The following is a 14,586-nucleotide window of genomic DNA, read 5'->3' as shown; positions in this document are numbered from 1 at the left end:
CGTCCACTGCATGCCTGTACTCCCTTTATAACTACAATGCACAGTTATCAGGCAGATTGCTGACTGTCTCAAAAGTAAGTTCAGTGTTCTTTTTTTTTCCTTTTAAAAAAACTTTATTCAGGGGGTTGAAGAGATGGCTCAGTGGTTAAGAGCACTGGCTGCTCTTGCAGAGGACCCGGGTTCAATTCCCAGCACCCACATGCCAGCTAATGACTATTTATAAGTCCTGTTCCAGGGAATATGACATCCTCTTTGGGCACTGCACACACAGGTGCACTTACATCCATGCAGGTGAAACATTCATATACTTAAAATAAAAATAAATTAAAACATTTAAAATTTCACAGTCACATACACATGCACACACATGTGTACACACATAGTACTTAGATCATGATCCCATTATCCTCTTATCCCTTTCCCCTACCTTCTTCCCCCTCATACTTTCATATCTCACTGCACTCATTTAGAGTTGTCTGCATGAGTATGGGCAGGGGTTATTTACAGTAGCTACACCACTCAGGAATGACTCCCCTTCTCTAGCAACCATTGGCTGTCTGCCCATAGCTCTTCAAAGAGGGGTGGGGCCTTGGGTGCTACCTTCCCACCCATGATGGAATGTTGATGGGCCCAGTCTGCAGAGCTTTTGTGCAGGCAGGAAATTCTGTTCTTTGTGACACTGTGAAGTCTGGGCACTTGCTAGAGCTTAAATAGATGACTACTATACAAGACAAGTTCAGAGGAGGTCAGCAGCCTACCTACAGGCGCAGTGCTGCTGAGAAGGAAAGACAACAGTAAAGGGCCTTTAATGAGACTGCTGCTTCGAGAGGAACTACCCTCCTAAGCTAGGAGCTTCAGGACACTCTGCATGTACTGCCTGACAGCAGCTCTGCTCCAGGTTCTTGCTTTCTGGTTATAAGTCATGAGAATGGGGACACACTGTTAGCAGTCTGTACCACTCCTTTGGCAAGCACACAAAGGGTCCATTTCATTGACAAACCTCTAGTTTTCGCTAGTGGAAGCAATACCCACATTATCTCAGGGGAACTTCTGGAAGAACTTCACAACACTAAACCTATTTTTTTTTTTTATTAAAAAAGTTTACTTTTATTGTGTGCAACTGTTTTGGCATGCATGTAAGTACACCCATGTGTCCAATGCCTGAAGTGGTAGAACAGGGCATTGGATCCTCTGGAACTGAAGTTAGGGACAACTGTCAGCTGCCATATGGGTGCTGGGAACCAAACCCAGGTTCTCTGCAAGAGCAGCAAGTGCTCTTAACAGTTGAGCCATCTCTCCAACTCCCTAAAAGTTGTACTTAAAGGAACAACACTTTCTGGCTTTTCTAGTCTCCAAAGTTAAGAAAGTCACATCTGCCTTTCCAACATCCCTGTGGAGTGCAAGCCAACACCCCCCAGCACTGCCATAATAATTCACTGCTCATACTGTCCATTTTGCTTTTTAAAAAAATATTTTGTTATTTTAATTTTATGTGTATGAGCATATTGCTTCCATGTATGTATGTGCACCTGTGTTGTGAATGCCTGGGGAGGTCAGAATGGGGTGTAGGATCCCCTGGAACTGGAGTTACAGATGGTTGTTAGCTGCCATGTGGAAATTGAACCGGGGTCCTCTGCAAGAGCAGCCAATGCTCTTAACCACTGAGCCATCTCTCCAGCCCCCCCATTTTGTGTTTTATAAAATGAAAAAAAAAAAATCTCTTTTTGATGTACTTCTTTGCTAGCTACCAATTGATTTAATAAGAAAGGCCACTTAAAGTCTCATTTACTCATCCTTGTCACCCACATGAACAAATAGGAAGAAAATGCCATTCAAAAAGCTCTGCTCAATTAGACATTTCATGATCTATTAACTACAAAAAGATGTTTTCAAACAACAGATATTACATTCTTAGAAGCTGGTGAACTGACAATCCTTACAGTTTCTAAAAGTGTTGGGGGACCCTGCTGCTAAGGTTGCAGTCCACCATGTCTGGATACCTCTAAGGAGCTCGGCGCTATATGGAAGGACTCCCTTTCTCAGCGGGGGCCTCCTGTTCTTTGCCTGACTTACCTGGAAAGTGCCTCCAAGCACGGATGCCTGACCCTATTTGGAACATGACCTTTGGCATAGTTACCTGCAATAAAACTGCCCCCAGGTTTTTTCTATATTACAATTAGGCATTGCCCTATAGCCAGATGATAGGATCCCTCTACCACATGTAAATAAAGCATACTATGAGCACCTATCAGCTGAAGCTTTGGCTGCTGCCTCCACACTATATTTTCCCTGACCCCCACTGAATAAATGGAGCTCTATCACTGAATCTGACTCCCCGGAAGGTCTTTTCTGTCATGCTCACTGGCCATCCTGACCCCGTTTGTCGCTTCTGCTCCCTTTGTTCTCAAGGGTTGGTGGCCAACGGCCCACGAGAGGAGGGAGAGACCCACATAAAAGCTCTTAGTATGAGGACAGTTTATCACAGATGTTTAGGGATTAGTCTCTAGGACCAGAGAGCTTTGAGCTGTAATCCAGCCCACCACATTTGTAAATGAGGGAATTGCCTCAAATGGCAGGGCAGCAAAGGGTAGAGCAGTGTGTCAAACTCCACAAAATTGAGAAAGGAAGGAAGACTTTATTGAGCACATTTCCTTCTGCTCTCAGGGAAGTATCTGAATATGCTTAATTACTCTTCGGAAAGTATAATCATTTTTCACAGATGAGGGAACCAGGCCCTGATATGAACCAGTCCAAGTAAAAGCTGGAATGCAAACCAAAGGCTAATAACTTCAAAGCCAAGCCCCTTCTAGAAGTGTACGAAGCAGTACAAAGGGAGGTCCAAAAGAAAAGTCATAGGGAGGAGAGCACCGTAATCAGGTAATCAGAAGTGACTAAAACCTGTTTGTAATTGTGATGGCAAGGAAGAACACAAAGTCAGGATGGCAGCTTAAGAAAAAGGGTCACAGGAGGCTTTAACTATTTCTTAATTCACCATCCCAACTGTATCTCTCTCCCTGCCTTGTAATGTTTCTGGATGAGGTTAGCACTGAATCCATGGCCTGAGTGAGGCAAATGACCCTTCCCACTGTGGGTGAAAGGCATCCAGTTCATCTAGAGTATAAAACAGAGGTGGAAAGAGACTGGATGGTGCCTCTGCCTGATTCCTTGGGATAGAATACCAGTCTCCTTGGAACATCAAACTTGGCTTGGAATCTACACTCATGAATCTCTCTCTCTCAGGTCTTTAAACTACATCAAATGTTTCCCCTGGGTCCCCAGATTGCTGACAGCCAGTTATGAATTATACATCTCTGTAGTTACTTGACCACAGTACCTTCTAAGAAGTCTCTTTCTAGACATCAAATATTTACATTGTACACACATGTATTTACCAATCATTGTTTCTGTGGAAAGCCCTAACTCATACACAACTTTTAAGTTTAGATTTCATGCACAGTTAGATGATTGTTTCTTTTTTTTAAATGCATAAGACATAAAGCTGACAGGAACTTCAATTGAGTAGAGGCAACAATCGGGAAATGAGAGATTAAGAAACCAAATCAACTTGTCCTCTAATTCAAAATAATCTAGAATGGTATTGGATAAATGTCCATAGGTGTAAATCTGCTCTCCTCTGAAGAAAGCCCATGACATATTTCAAATCTACTGATATGCTACAAAGTGAACTTTCTAGTCTCCCTGCAAAAAACTAAAGTTTCTTCTATTTCTAAAAACTTTCTTTGAACTGCTAAAAATACTATCCAGGGAAAGTATAAGTAAGACACTGACAGTAATATTCCCTGTAGATTCCACATTACAGAGTTCAGAGGACAAGGATAAATCATTTGTTCGTATCATACTGCAAAATATTTTAATTTCAATAGCCAATGTTTTAAAAATACTTGCAAGGTAGAAGAGAAATAAGTCATACAAACCAGGTTACACCATAAATTACCTAAAAGAGTAGAGAAAGTATGTGAAGCAGAAATAGTGTTTTCTACGGGGGCAGAAGGTACACAGAAAAGAAAAATAAACCAGAACTACTACAATTAGAAGCTTCTTAAGTGACTGAATTTTCCAAAAGAAAATCTGAGTTTATCCAACTACTTTTTAAGATATCCATAAAGATATAACATGTCAAATCACCAGATATCAAAACCCAAAGTAAGCACCCATCTTTTTTAATTTTTTTTTGGTCTTTTTGAGACAGGGTTTCTCTGTAGCCCCAGCTGTCCTCGAACACACAGAGATCCACCTGCCTCTGCCTCCCTAGTGCTAGGATTAAAGGCATGCATTTTACATTACAGGGTTTACAGTAAAGCCTTTTGTTTTATTCCTGCCCAATTCTTTTGAACACTTCCTCCACATCTTAATAGTTTCCTTCCAGGGAAAATCTCTCTCTGTTATGGGTAAAATTAAACTTTTTGTTTGAGTTTCCCAAAGCTTTTGTGAGCTATGCCCCCTAAGAAAACTTTCTGCTTAAAGTACTAAGTATTTATTCTTTTATATGCAACTAAGAATTCTGACCAAGAGGTTGAAAATATAAAGATCAAAAAACAAACATGGATGATAGAGGGGAAGGAGGACTAGAAAAATGAGATCCCTACACGTTGAAATATAAAGATCGCGGGGGGGGGGGGGGGGGGGGGGGGGGGCGGCAAGAAAATGAGATCCCTACAGGAAATACAGGCATCAAAAGGTAAGAGTAGCTGTTCTAATAAATGTGACCACTTAAATGAGTAATTTTTTTTTTCAATAATGGGGACTGAACCTCAATTCATGCGTGCCTGCTAAGTGCTCTATCACTGAGCTATTTTCAGGCTCTGTTTCTCACTTTTTATTTTGAGACAAGGGCTCACCGAGTTGCCTGGAATGGCCTTGAGTTTCAGGTCCTCCTGCTTCCCCAGTAACCGGTATTACAGGCCTGTGCACCCTCGCCCAGATTTTCCTATATTATTATAGAAATTTAGTTCCTAAATATAAACCTCCTCACAAAGGAAACTTCAGATTTAGAGGACTCAGTGATCGTGGATTCACACAAACTCTTCCATAGAACTTAGGAAAAGGGGGAACACTGCCTAACTGGTTTATGAGTTTAGCATATTATTACCAGAAAAAACACACGGGAATTTCAAGAGAAACTACTGACCAATCTCTCTCATAAACATAGTGCAAAAACCCTAAACAAATATCAGCAAGTCAAACTCAGTAGTACATACACATATAATACATAACCTAATGGGGCTTCATTTCTGGAATGCTACATTAGTTCTCCACTCAAAAGGCAATCATTGTTCCAGAAGCAAACCCATACCTATGCTGTCATTTCATTTTGGATGAAAGGTACCAATGCAATCCAAGAAAATCTTTTGAACAAATTATACTCAACAGTTGTAAAACAAGATGAGAAAAATAACTTAGACCACTACATCTCACTATATACAAGAAGTAATTTGAGACAGATGTAGATCAATATAGAAAAGCAGCAACTAAAAGATTCTTCTTTCAGAAGAAACAAGATTTTCTTTTTGCATCTTGGGAGTAGGTAAACATTTCTCAGAACACAGAAAGCAACATGTATAACAGGAAAGCAAAAATAAAACTGTCCTTCTTCAAGAATTAAGATTATTTTGATCATCAAAAATTAATTACTGCAGGGGTCTAATACAGCTCACTGGTAGAACCCTTGCTTAGTACACACAAGGCCTTGGATTCAAGCACAAACACTTGAATGAATACACAGAGAGAACTACTATAGTAAACCGTATTAGCAAAAAACAGGTTAAAATCATGTGATCATCAATAGTTGCGGGAAAAGTATGAATGATAAAATTCAACACTTATTCAGAACAATAATTAATGTAAAAAACCCTCTTAGCCAACTTGGAATAGAAAGATCTTCCTTATATTGACAAAGAATATCCACAAGAAACCTACAGCAATCAACAGCTTTATAGTGTTTTGAAAAAGCTTCCCCCTTCAGAGTGGGAAGATGACAAAAATGGCTCTCATCACGTCTACCAAATTTTACTAGTGGTATAAGCCAGTTTTAGAAGTTGGAGGGCAGAGAAAAAGGAATATTAGGAATACAGAAGAGAGGGAAGGAGAGGAGGAAAGAAGATAAAAGGGAAAAAAATAAAGATGAAATTAAGTACACAAAACAGGGCTGGAAAGATGGCTCAGCAGTAAAGAGCACTGACTTATAGCCAGAATATATAAAGAATTCTTACAAATCAGTAATATAATAAAGATTTAAGAGGCATTTCATAAGAAAAAAATATATAAATATATGAAATGGTGCTCAACTTTATCAGTCATCATGGAAATGCAAGTTAAAACCACAACGCAATGTTATTTTATGTACTCCAGAATGACCAAAATGAAAAAAGAAATGGTGTCATATGTTGGTAAGAATGTAGAGCCAACTAGCACTCAAACATAATCTGAAACAACCATATTGGAAAATTATTTGAGAATAAATAATCAAAATGGATATGACCAAGACTAGTGATCTTTCAAGAGTCTGTGAGTATATCAACAGAAACACGAATCTATGTTACCAAAAGACATACATAAAATATTCAGAGCAGCACTAATTGTTATAATAAAAACTTGTAAATGACCCCAGATGTCTAACAGCAGAACAAAGTCCATGTGAGTTACCATACAATGAAGGATGATTACACCAATAACAAACAACCTGCTGCCATGCAAGCACATCGTGGATGAATCTATGAGATGAAACAAGGTAAAATACCTTTCTGGTATAAGGAAACACACTTTTTCTTTCTTGTCTCAAATTCTGAAATTCTCCATGTCTCACAATCCTATGATAGGTCCAAGGGTGTCCGGCCCCAGCGTGCACTCACTTATACCATTATTAAAAGTTATGTGTTAAAGTCCAGTGTCTCTAACTCTGAAAAACACCATTTAAGACTCTTCTAGTGTGGCAGTAGATGGAGGCTTGCTAGCTTAAACAGGAGAGCTTCTTCATTAAATCTCTTAATTAAAGACTACCTTGCATATTAAACATAATTTATAGGTTAAATCACCACTGTAATATATCACCAGGTGACCCAACCGTTCTAATAAAATGCTTCTATAATCTCCTCTCCCAAGAGAAGGACTATTTAGAAATGTATTGTTGCTACCACAGACCTTTCTGTTACATTCAAAGGTCATAAAACCAGCTTCCCTTGGCTCTCAGCAGGCAAGAGGTTGACAGGACACTTGGGTGTTTCAAGGTTGAGAAAAGCTGCTTTCTGAGGCTCACTATGTCACCATCAGAGTACTGACACCCCTCAGAGAGGCTTCCCTGTTCTGAGCTGTCACTAGACTTACTCAGGGCAGAAAGGATCCACACATTACCTTCAACTGCTCTATGGCAAAAGGTGAACCATCCTGCCGTAGGTTTTCAATAATCTGTTCCACAGTATTGGCTGAGAAACACCTATGAAAAAGAAAATGTGATTTTACCACTACCCAAGTAGATACCAGTGAGTCTAAACATTGGCTTTCCCCAAGTCCCATTCTGATAATGAAGACTTCAATGTGTCTTCCAAGTGAGGAGATAAATGTTACTTCCGTGGGTAAGGGTGTTTGCAGTCTACTATCACTAGTGCAAAATAAAACCCAAGTCTTCTTTTGCTATCAGACACTGATGGTATTTCTATTTAAATACATTATATCAGCTATGAAAACCTCATGCTTTGAAAACAGAGATAGGAACATTGTCTCCGAATCTTCTCCTTGCTTAGGCCATTCTGTTAGTTTCTCAAACCACAGCACAAACCCTTTTGCTGATGGGCTTAATAACACCTTCAGAGAAGATGACTTTGTGAAGATAAAAGATAAGTTAATTCAGCTGTTATTGTCTGGCCTCTCTTCCCCATTTTAAAAAGAGATATTTTGTACTAAAATGAGTTAGCATGGGAGATTACCGAAATACATAATTATTCCCCCTCAGAAGAATAGGCAAGAAGTTACTTTCAAAGGTAAATGAAAATAAAAAGCATGATGCTACCTGATCTCAGAATGTGGTGCATTATCAAACACAGTATAATTACAATGTGAGCAAATTCAATTTAATGTAGCCTTCCCAAAGGAACAGATATAATTCAGCTCTCTTTTAAAGTACCTGTTTATTTTGTCCATGTGTTCTTCAAGTATAAAAGATTTGCCTCGATCCATCATGGACTGCTTGAAAAGAGATAATTTCAAATGTCTCAAGTCTCTTTAAAAATCTTTAAAATTTTCATCACATTTAATGATACACTTTATGACAGATTATCACTTTCATTCAAATTATATCTGACACTCTCATAAATAACTACCACCATATTCTCAAAATTCAGACAATATCTAGCACTGCAGACAAGCTCTTCAGAGTGTCAACGTAGAAATGCTCTTGTATTTTTATTATCATCTAGATGTTTCTTTGAATCTAAGAATAAAGGACCTAGGACCTGAGGCCTGAGCAACATCCTGCCGAATTTCATCTGAGCTCGAAATCCCTACTGCAAAGCCGGCATCCCAGCAGCTCTGCCTTAGGAGGGAAAACTACCTCAGGGAGGAGCTTCCAGGTGCTTGACAACTACAGTTAACTCTCACCAGGACTCAGTCCTCTTGTGTTTGCAATTCTAGTTAATCTCTGTACTACCTTGACCATGTCTCACATGGTACAATGTCTTGACCTCTCACAATCCAGGTACCTTCTTATGAACAAATTCCAATTTACCAAGGTCATTAAAGTGTAGAACACACACTTATAGGCAGGTGAGACTGGATCACAGCAAAGGACAATAGGGTTCTTCTGTCCTTGTCTGTATAGAAACAGTACTAGCTGGGCGTCAAAGCAGGGCTTTTTTTTATTTTTAGAATTTCTTTAAAAATATTTTTGATTTATTTTTATCTTATGTATATGAGTATTTTGCATGCATGCATGTAAGTGTACCATGTGCATGCAATGCCTGTGGAGGTCAGAAAAGGTCATCGGATTCCCTAGAACTGGAGTTTTCAATGGTTGTGTGGGTACTATGAACTGAACCTGGGTCCTCTGCCACAGGAGCCAGTGCTCTTAACCACTGAGCCATCTCTCCTGTCCCTATATAGCTTTTAACGCTAAGCTCCCATCAAACTATTGTTTTGAAGCCTGTGCCCTGTTGGTTATATTTCTCCCTTCTTATACTTGTGAATTTAGCATTTGGGGAGCTGGAGAGATGGCTCAGCAATTAAGACCACTGACTGCTCTTGCAGAGGACCCAGGTTCGAATGGTGGTTAACAACCGTCTGTAACTCCAGTTCCAGGGGAATCCAACACCTTCTTCTGCACAACATAAGTGCACTTACATATATGGAGGAAAAACACTCAATACACATAAAAGAAAAATAATAAAATTAAAAACAAATTTAGCAATTTTGATAATACTCATTTATCTTTAAATTATGAAATGTCCACCACAATTTAACAATTGAACATTGTATTACATGATCAGGCAAGGGCTTGGATAGGTCACTAAGGACTCCATGAATGTCAGTACTCAAAAGCGTTTTCCTTCACTGTTTTTCTTGGGAGTAGGATAATAGACATGAGATCTGCAAGGCTGCTGCTGTTCAAAGGGGCTATGAGTTTTCCCACTTAGTATGTGCTGACTCTTTTCTGTATAGCACCTCACCTATTCCTGCCCCTTGGCTAGACTTTTCTGAGGTCTAACTGTGCTTATAAAAAGGTACAAGACAATTTTATGATTTTTCTGCCTCACATAGTGTCTCTTCTCTGAGCGCACCGCCTGCTTTTGTCTCTCTCACTCCCGCCACTCTTCCTCTCAGTTTCTCCTTCCCTTCTTCCCCCTTGTCTTCTCCTTTTTTGCAGTGTTAGTGAATTTTGTACATACTAGGCAAGCACTCTCCCACTGTGCTACTCCCACCTCACTGCACTAGTCTTCAGGGGTTCTGTTCTTTTAAAGGGCTCTCCAGCAGGACTCAGTTTTCTTCATACTGGCTTCCCACAGTGAGCGATCATTTCAATATTTTCACATCTAAGTTAAATCCTTCTTTGAAGCTGCCATTATATTGACATCATGTCTGCTTTTGTTTCCTCTTTTATTTGATTTGACTTGGTGAATGCCTTTTTCCTTCCTTTACTACAATTTTAGAGGAATTTTAAGAACTATATACTCAATAAATGATGTAAAATTAAAATTTGTGGTGATTTTTTTAAAAAAAACTTCTTCATTCATTCAATTATTTTTTATATGCATGAGGGTTTTGCCTGAATGTATGTAAGTACATCATGTGTGTGCAATTCCCATGGGGGCCATTCCAGAGGGTGTTGGATCCCCTGGAACGGAACTACGGACAGTTGTTAGCCACCATGTGAGTGGTGGGAACTGAACCTTGGTCCTCTGCAAAAAGCAGCCATCTCTCTAAACCCTTGTGAGGTATTTTTAAAGATTTTTAGTTTTGTAAATGAATGGAGGTGGGAGGGAGTAGGTAAGCATACATGTGTATGGGTGTACGTTTATGAAGGTCAGAAGTCAAACTCAGGTATCATTCCTCTTTAAGTGCCATCTGCTTTACATTTTGAGACAGGGTCTCTCATTGGGATGTGGAGCTTCTGATTAGGTTAGGCTGGCTATCCAACAAGCCCTAGAGATCCACCTGCCTCGGGCCTGTCTCCACCTCTCTAGAGTTGGAGTCATAAGCCATGACTGGCTTTTTATGTGCGTGCTGGGGATCACACTCAGCTCTTCAAACTTGCACAACAAGCACTTTATTGACTATTTCTCCAGCTTCTATTCTCCATATTTATAGAAAAATCTAAGTTAGGGAGCCTAAGTAAGGAATTAAACATTGCATTATGTTTTATTATTAGAGATACTTCCTAGAGTTTCACTTTAGCAGCTCCACAAATAGTCTGAACACTGAGTCTCTGTTATAGAAATGCCACAGAGCATTGAAAAAGCTCTTGCAAGAGCTCCTCAAGGGGCCAATCACTGAAGTTCAAAAAACAAGTCATGCAGTTGTACAGTAAGAGGCCGCCATTTCAGATTAGTGTCTATCCTAACACTGGCGCTCCAGTCCTCCCACCAAGTTTTAAATAATCCCCAATACATTAATCCATAGTCACAAAGCACAATGTTTACTCACTGCTAATTGTTATCACTTCACCCTCCCCATGAATTAAAATCTAAGGTTAGAACATGCATGAGATTACCTCTGCATGGTAGGCTTCTAAGACATCTGCAATATTTTCTTCTGAAGGAGACTTCAAGGATAACAAATCTTCTTCTAACATGTGTAACTAAAGGGAAAATAAGAATAAAGATTTGAGACTCCACAGAAACACAGAAAGTTTCCTTTTTAATCACTTACTCATTTTAGAATCCTTATCTTAAAATCGATGCTCTTGCTGGGCATGGTGGTGCATACCTTTAATATTAGCACTCAGGAGGCAGAAGCAGGCGGATCTCTGCAGGATCAAGGCCAGCATGGTCTACATAGCAAGTTTCAGGTCAGCTGAGGCTACAGGGTGACCCTGTCTCAAAAATAAATGATTGATAGATTAGATAGATAGATGATAGATAGATAGATAGATAGATAGATAGATAGATAGATAGATGATAGAAAGAGAGAGGACAGATAGATAATAGATGAGACAGATGGATGATATATGATAGATACATAGATGATGATAGATCAACAGATAGATAGATAGATAGATAGATAGATGATAGAAAGAGAGAGGACAGATAGATAATAGATGAGACAGATGGATGATATATGATAGATACATAGATGATGATAGATCAATAGATCGATCGATAGATGATAGATAGATAGATAGATAGATAGATAGATAGATAGATACATAGATAGATAGATAGATAGATAGATAGATAGATAGATAGATGGATGACAGACAGACAGATAGATACTCTCTCCAAATAACCCACTGAAAGAAACTTGGACTACAGTTGAATATTCCCACACCGCAACTACAGCCTCTGAAAAATGGATACAGATGGGAAACTAAGGAGTCCTTGAAATGTGGGACAAGGTAAGCAACCCTTGTCCAAAATGGTAACACTTGCAATCCCAAGCCTTCAGATAAAAGATTTTCAACCTATTTGGGCAATACAAATTGAATTTGATGGGCTTTAGAAAAAAGAAGGCATGCAGTTGGGTGAGTAGAGAGGTGGGGTTGGATCTGGGAGGAGATTGGGGGTGTCATCAAAACACCTGTATGAAATTCTCAGAGAATAAAAATATTTTTAAAAGAACTCAATCTATACTGCAATCACAGATCCTATTCATACACTTTATTGTAAGTTAACTGTAAGTAACACTGCCAGCGATGACTCATGGCTTCTGTTGTTGGGTACAGTACCATCACATAGTCCACAGACTTCCCTAATACACACACCACCCTGTAGCCACAGGGGACTGTCTACTGCTTCTAAAACACAGCCAGTGTTTTCCAACCCTGTGGGCAATTCATTCTGCTTACTCTTTTGAAATGCCTTTTTCAGGCAGCACTCACCTTAAGGCCAGATAAACTGCAACCTGTGGGAGGAAACGTCTAGTCCTTTCTTACAGGTAATCTCTTGCTCCCCTTGAGCCTTGGACCATAGTTTTTGTATGCATCCTGCTTTTCCTCTTCTCACACTTGAATCTTTTAGATGAGGCAGGAGGTTGTCTACTTTTCATATCCATCTCTAACCTCATCCTTAATGTGTAGTCATTTCTGTATCTTCTGTAGGCCCCGAGAATGGCCATTTACCTGCTGCAGATTAATATCAATGGGCAAGCTGACGACCCGGGGCACAGGCTGTGAATCGGCTCTTTCCCACCCTTAACTAAATTCCACCATAACTAACCCCACTAGACTGGAATAATGGAAGAACACGATAGCTGCCTACTCAGTGGGACTAAGGATACCCACAACATGGAGGAAGATCTGAAACTTCAACTGTGATGGAAGGCTCATTAGAGTGGACAGGGATAACTCAAACTTACTTTACAGAATCCGTAACAGTGTGAAGACCATGGTTTACTAGCCTAAAATTTCACAACCAATTTATAAAATTGTTAAGACAAAATACATTTTTATACTATCCAACTACTTCAATTGCTGGTAGGCCACAGAGGATGTGTCAGATTAGAGAGTGATAATATACAATAAAACAATAGTCAGTGTAGTACTCTGGTCAGTCTCCTGAACAGTAGAATATTAGGCGTGGGCAGGTAAATACAACAGGCCATGCTGTGTAACATAAGAGACTTCTGATGAAAAGTCTGGTCATTCTAAACACACACATAGTGCTGTATTAAAAACATCATTAATTATTGGGAGTGGTGGTACATATCTGTAATTCTAGCACTTGGATAACTAAGACAGGAGGATCACAAGTTTAAGGCCAGCCTAGGCTACATGATAAAATCATCTCAAAAAAATGAATAGTTAAAATTAAAAATTTTTTAATTTATTTTATGTATATTAATGTCTTGCCTGCATGTAAGTACACCTGTGTCATGTAAAGGCCAAGGAGACCAGAAGAGGGCATCAGATCCCCTGGAACTAGATTACAGACAGTTGTTAGCCACCATGTGGGTGCTGGGAATTGAACATGGATCCTCTGGAAGAGCAGCCAGTGCTCTTAACTGCTGAACCATCTCTTCAGCCCTAATAGTTAAAAACTGAAGGCTTGAACTCTCTTAGCCTGCACCCCATCCTCAGGCCTCTTGGGGTAAGTCTATAGCGCAGCTCTCTGCGCCTTGACTCCCCAAGCCACATTCACCCTTCCATCTCCCTCGCTGTTTGCTACTCCTAGTTTGGGACCTGCGCCATCCCTAGTCTTGGGGCCCCAGACACCGGGGGAACCAATACTGCTTCCTGATCCTTCTCACCCAGACCAACTTAGTGCCTTTCTTGGGCCCCAGGAGCACCGCTTCTGGTCCTGGCCCCACCCTCACCTCTCTCTGCATCTCTGGACCTGCACCACCGGCTAACTCTCCTAGCCTGCACTCCAATCCTCAGGCCTCTTGGGGTAAGTCTATAGCGCAGCTCTCTGAACCTCGACTCCCTAAGCCACATTCACCCTTCCATCTCCCTCGCTGTTCACTACTCCTAGTTTGGGACCTGCGCCATTCCTAGTCTTGGGGCCCCAGACACGGGGCGGGGGGGACCAATACTGCTTCATGACCCTTCTCACGCAGAACAACTTAGTGCCTTTCTTGGGACCCAGGAGCACCGCTTCTGGACCTGGCCCCGCCCTCACCTCCCACTACTTCCCTGGTCCTGCAACACCCGCCAGCCTCTTTCTGGGGCTGACAGCCTCTTTCTGGGGCTCCGAGGCTTACCTTTCCTCTCCCTGATCCTTTGCATCCAGTACAACCCAGCTACTAAATCCACTCCCTGGGAAATCTTGGGGCTTATTCCCACCCCATCCACCTTTGCATCCCTGTGTGGCATGGCCACAGCCAGGATCTCAAGTCAATCCAACAACCAAGTTCCTGAGGCCAAAATCATTCTTAGAAGATTCCAGACCTAAGGAGAAAGTCTGAAAACTTCTGATCCACATTGGA

The 14,586-nt window shown here is 40.5% G+C and overlaps 1 protein-coding gene across 3 annotated transcripts in view; it reads right to left on the bottom strand.

The window, feature by feature from the left end:
- Nucleotides 1-14,586, bottom strand: part of Hibch (3-hydroxyisobutyryl-CoA hydrolase) — an 80,080-nt gene that overhangs the window by 9,372 nt on the left and 56,122 nt on the right. For 2 of the 3 annotated variants that reach the window (XM_008835621.3, XM_008835623.3), the window contains 3 exons: nt 11,216-11,302; nt 8,138-8,199; nt 7,369-7,450 (listed from right to left, as the gene is read on the bottom strand). In XM_008835621.3, coding sequence (XP_008833843.1) covers nt 7,369-7,450; nt 8,138-8,199; nt 11,216-11,302 — 231 coding nt within the window. The remainder of the gene's footprint in view (nt 1-7,368; nt 7,451-8,137; nt 8,200-11,215; nt 11,303-14,586) is intronic. The other variant, XM_008835622.3, reaches the window with a different exon arrangement.

This window comes from Nannospalax galili, unplaced genomic scaffold, assembly GCF_000622305.1.
Source record: "Nannospalax galili isolate Female #2095 unplaced genomic scaffold, S.galili_v1.0 scaffold115, whole genome shotgun sequence".
NCBI lineage: Eukaryota > Metazoa > Chordata > Mammalia > Rodentia > Spalacidae > Nannospalax > Nannospalax galili.
This window is presented reverse-complemented; position numbering and strand designations above follow the sequence as displayed.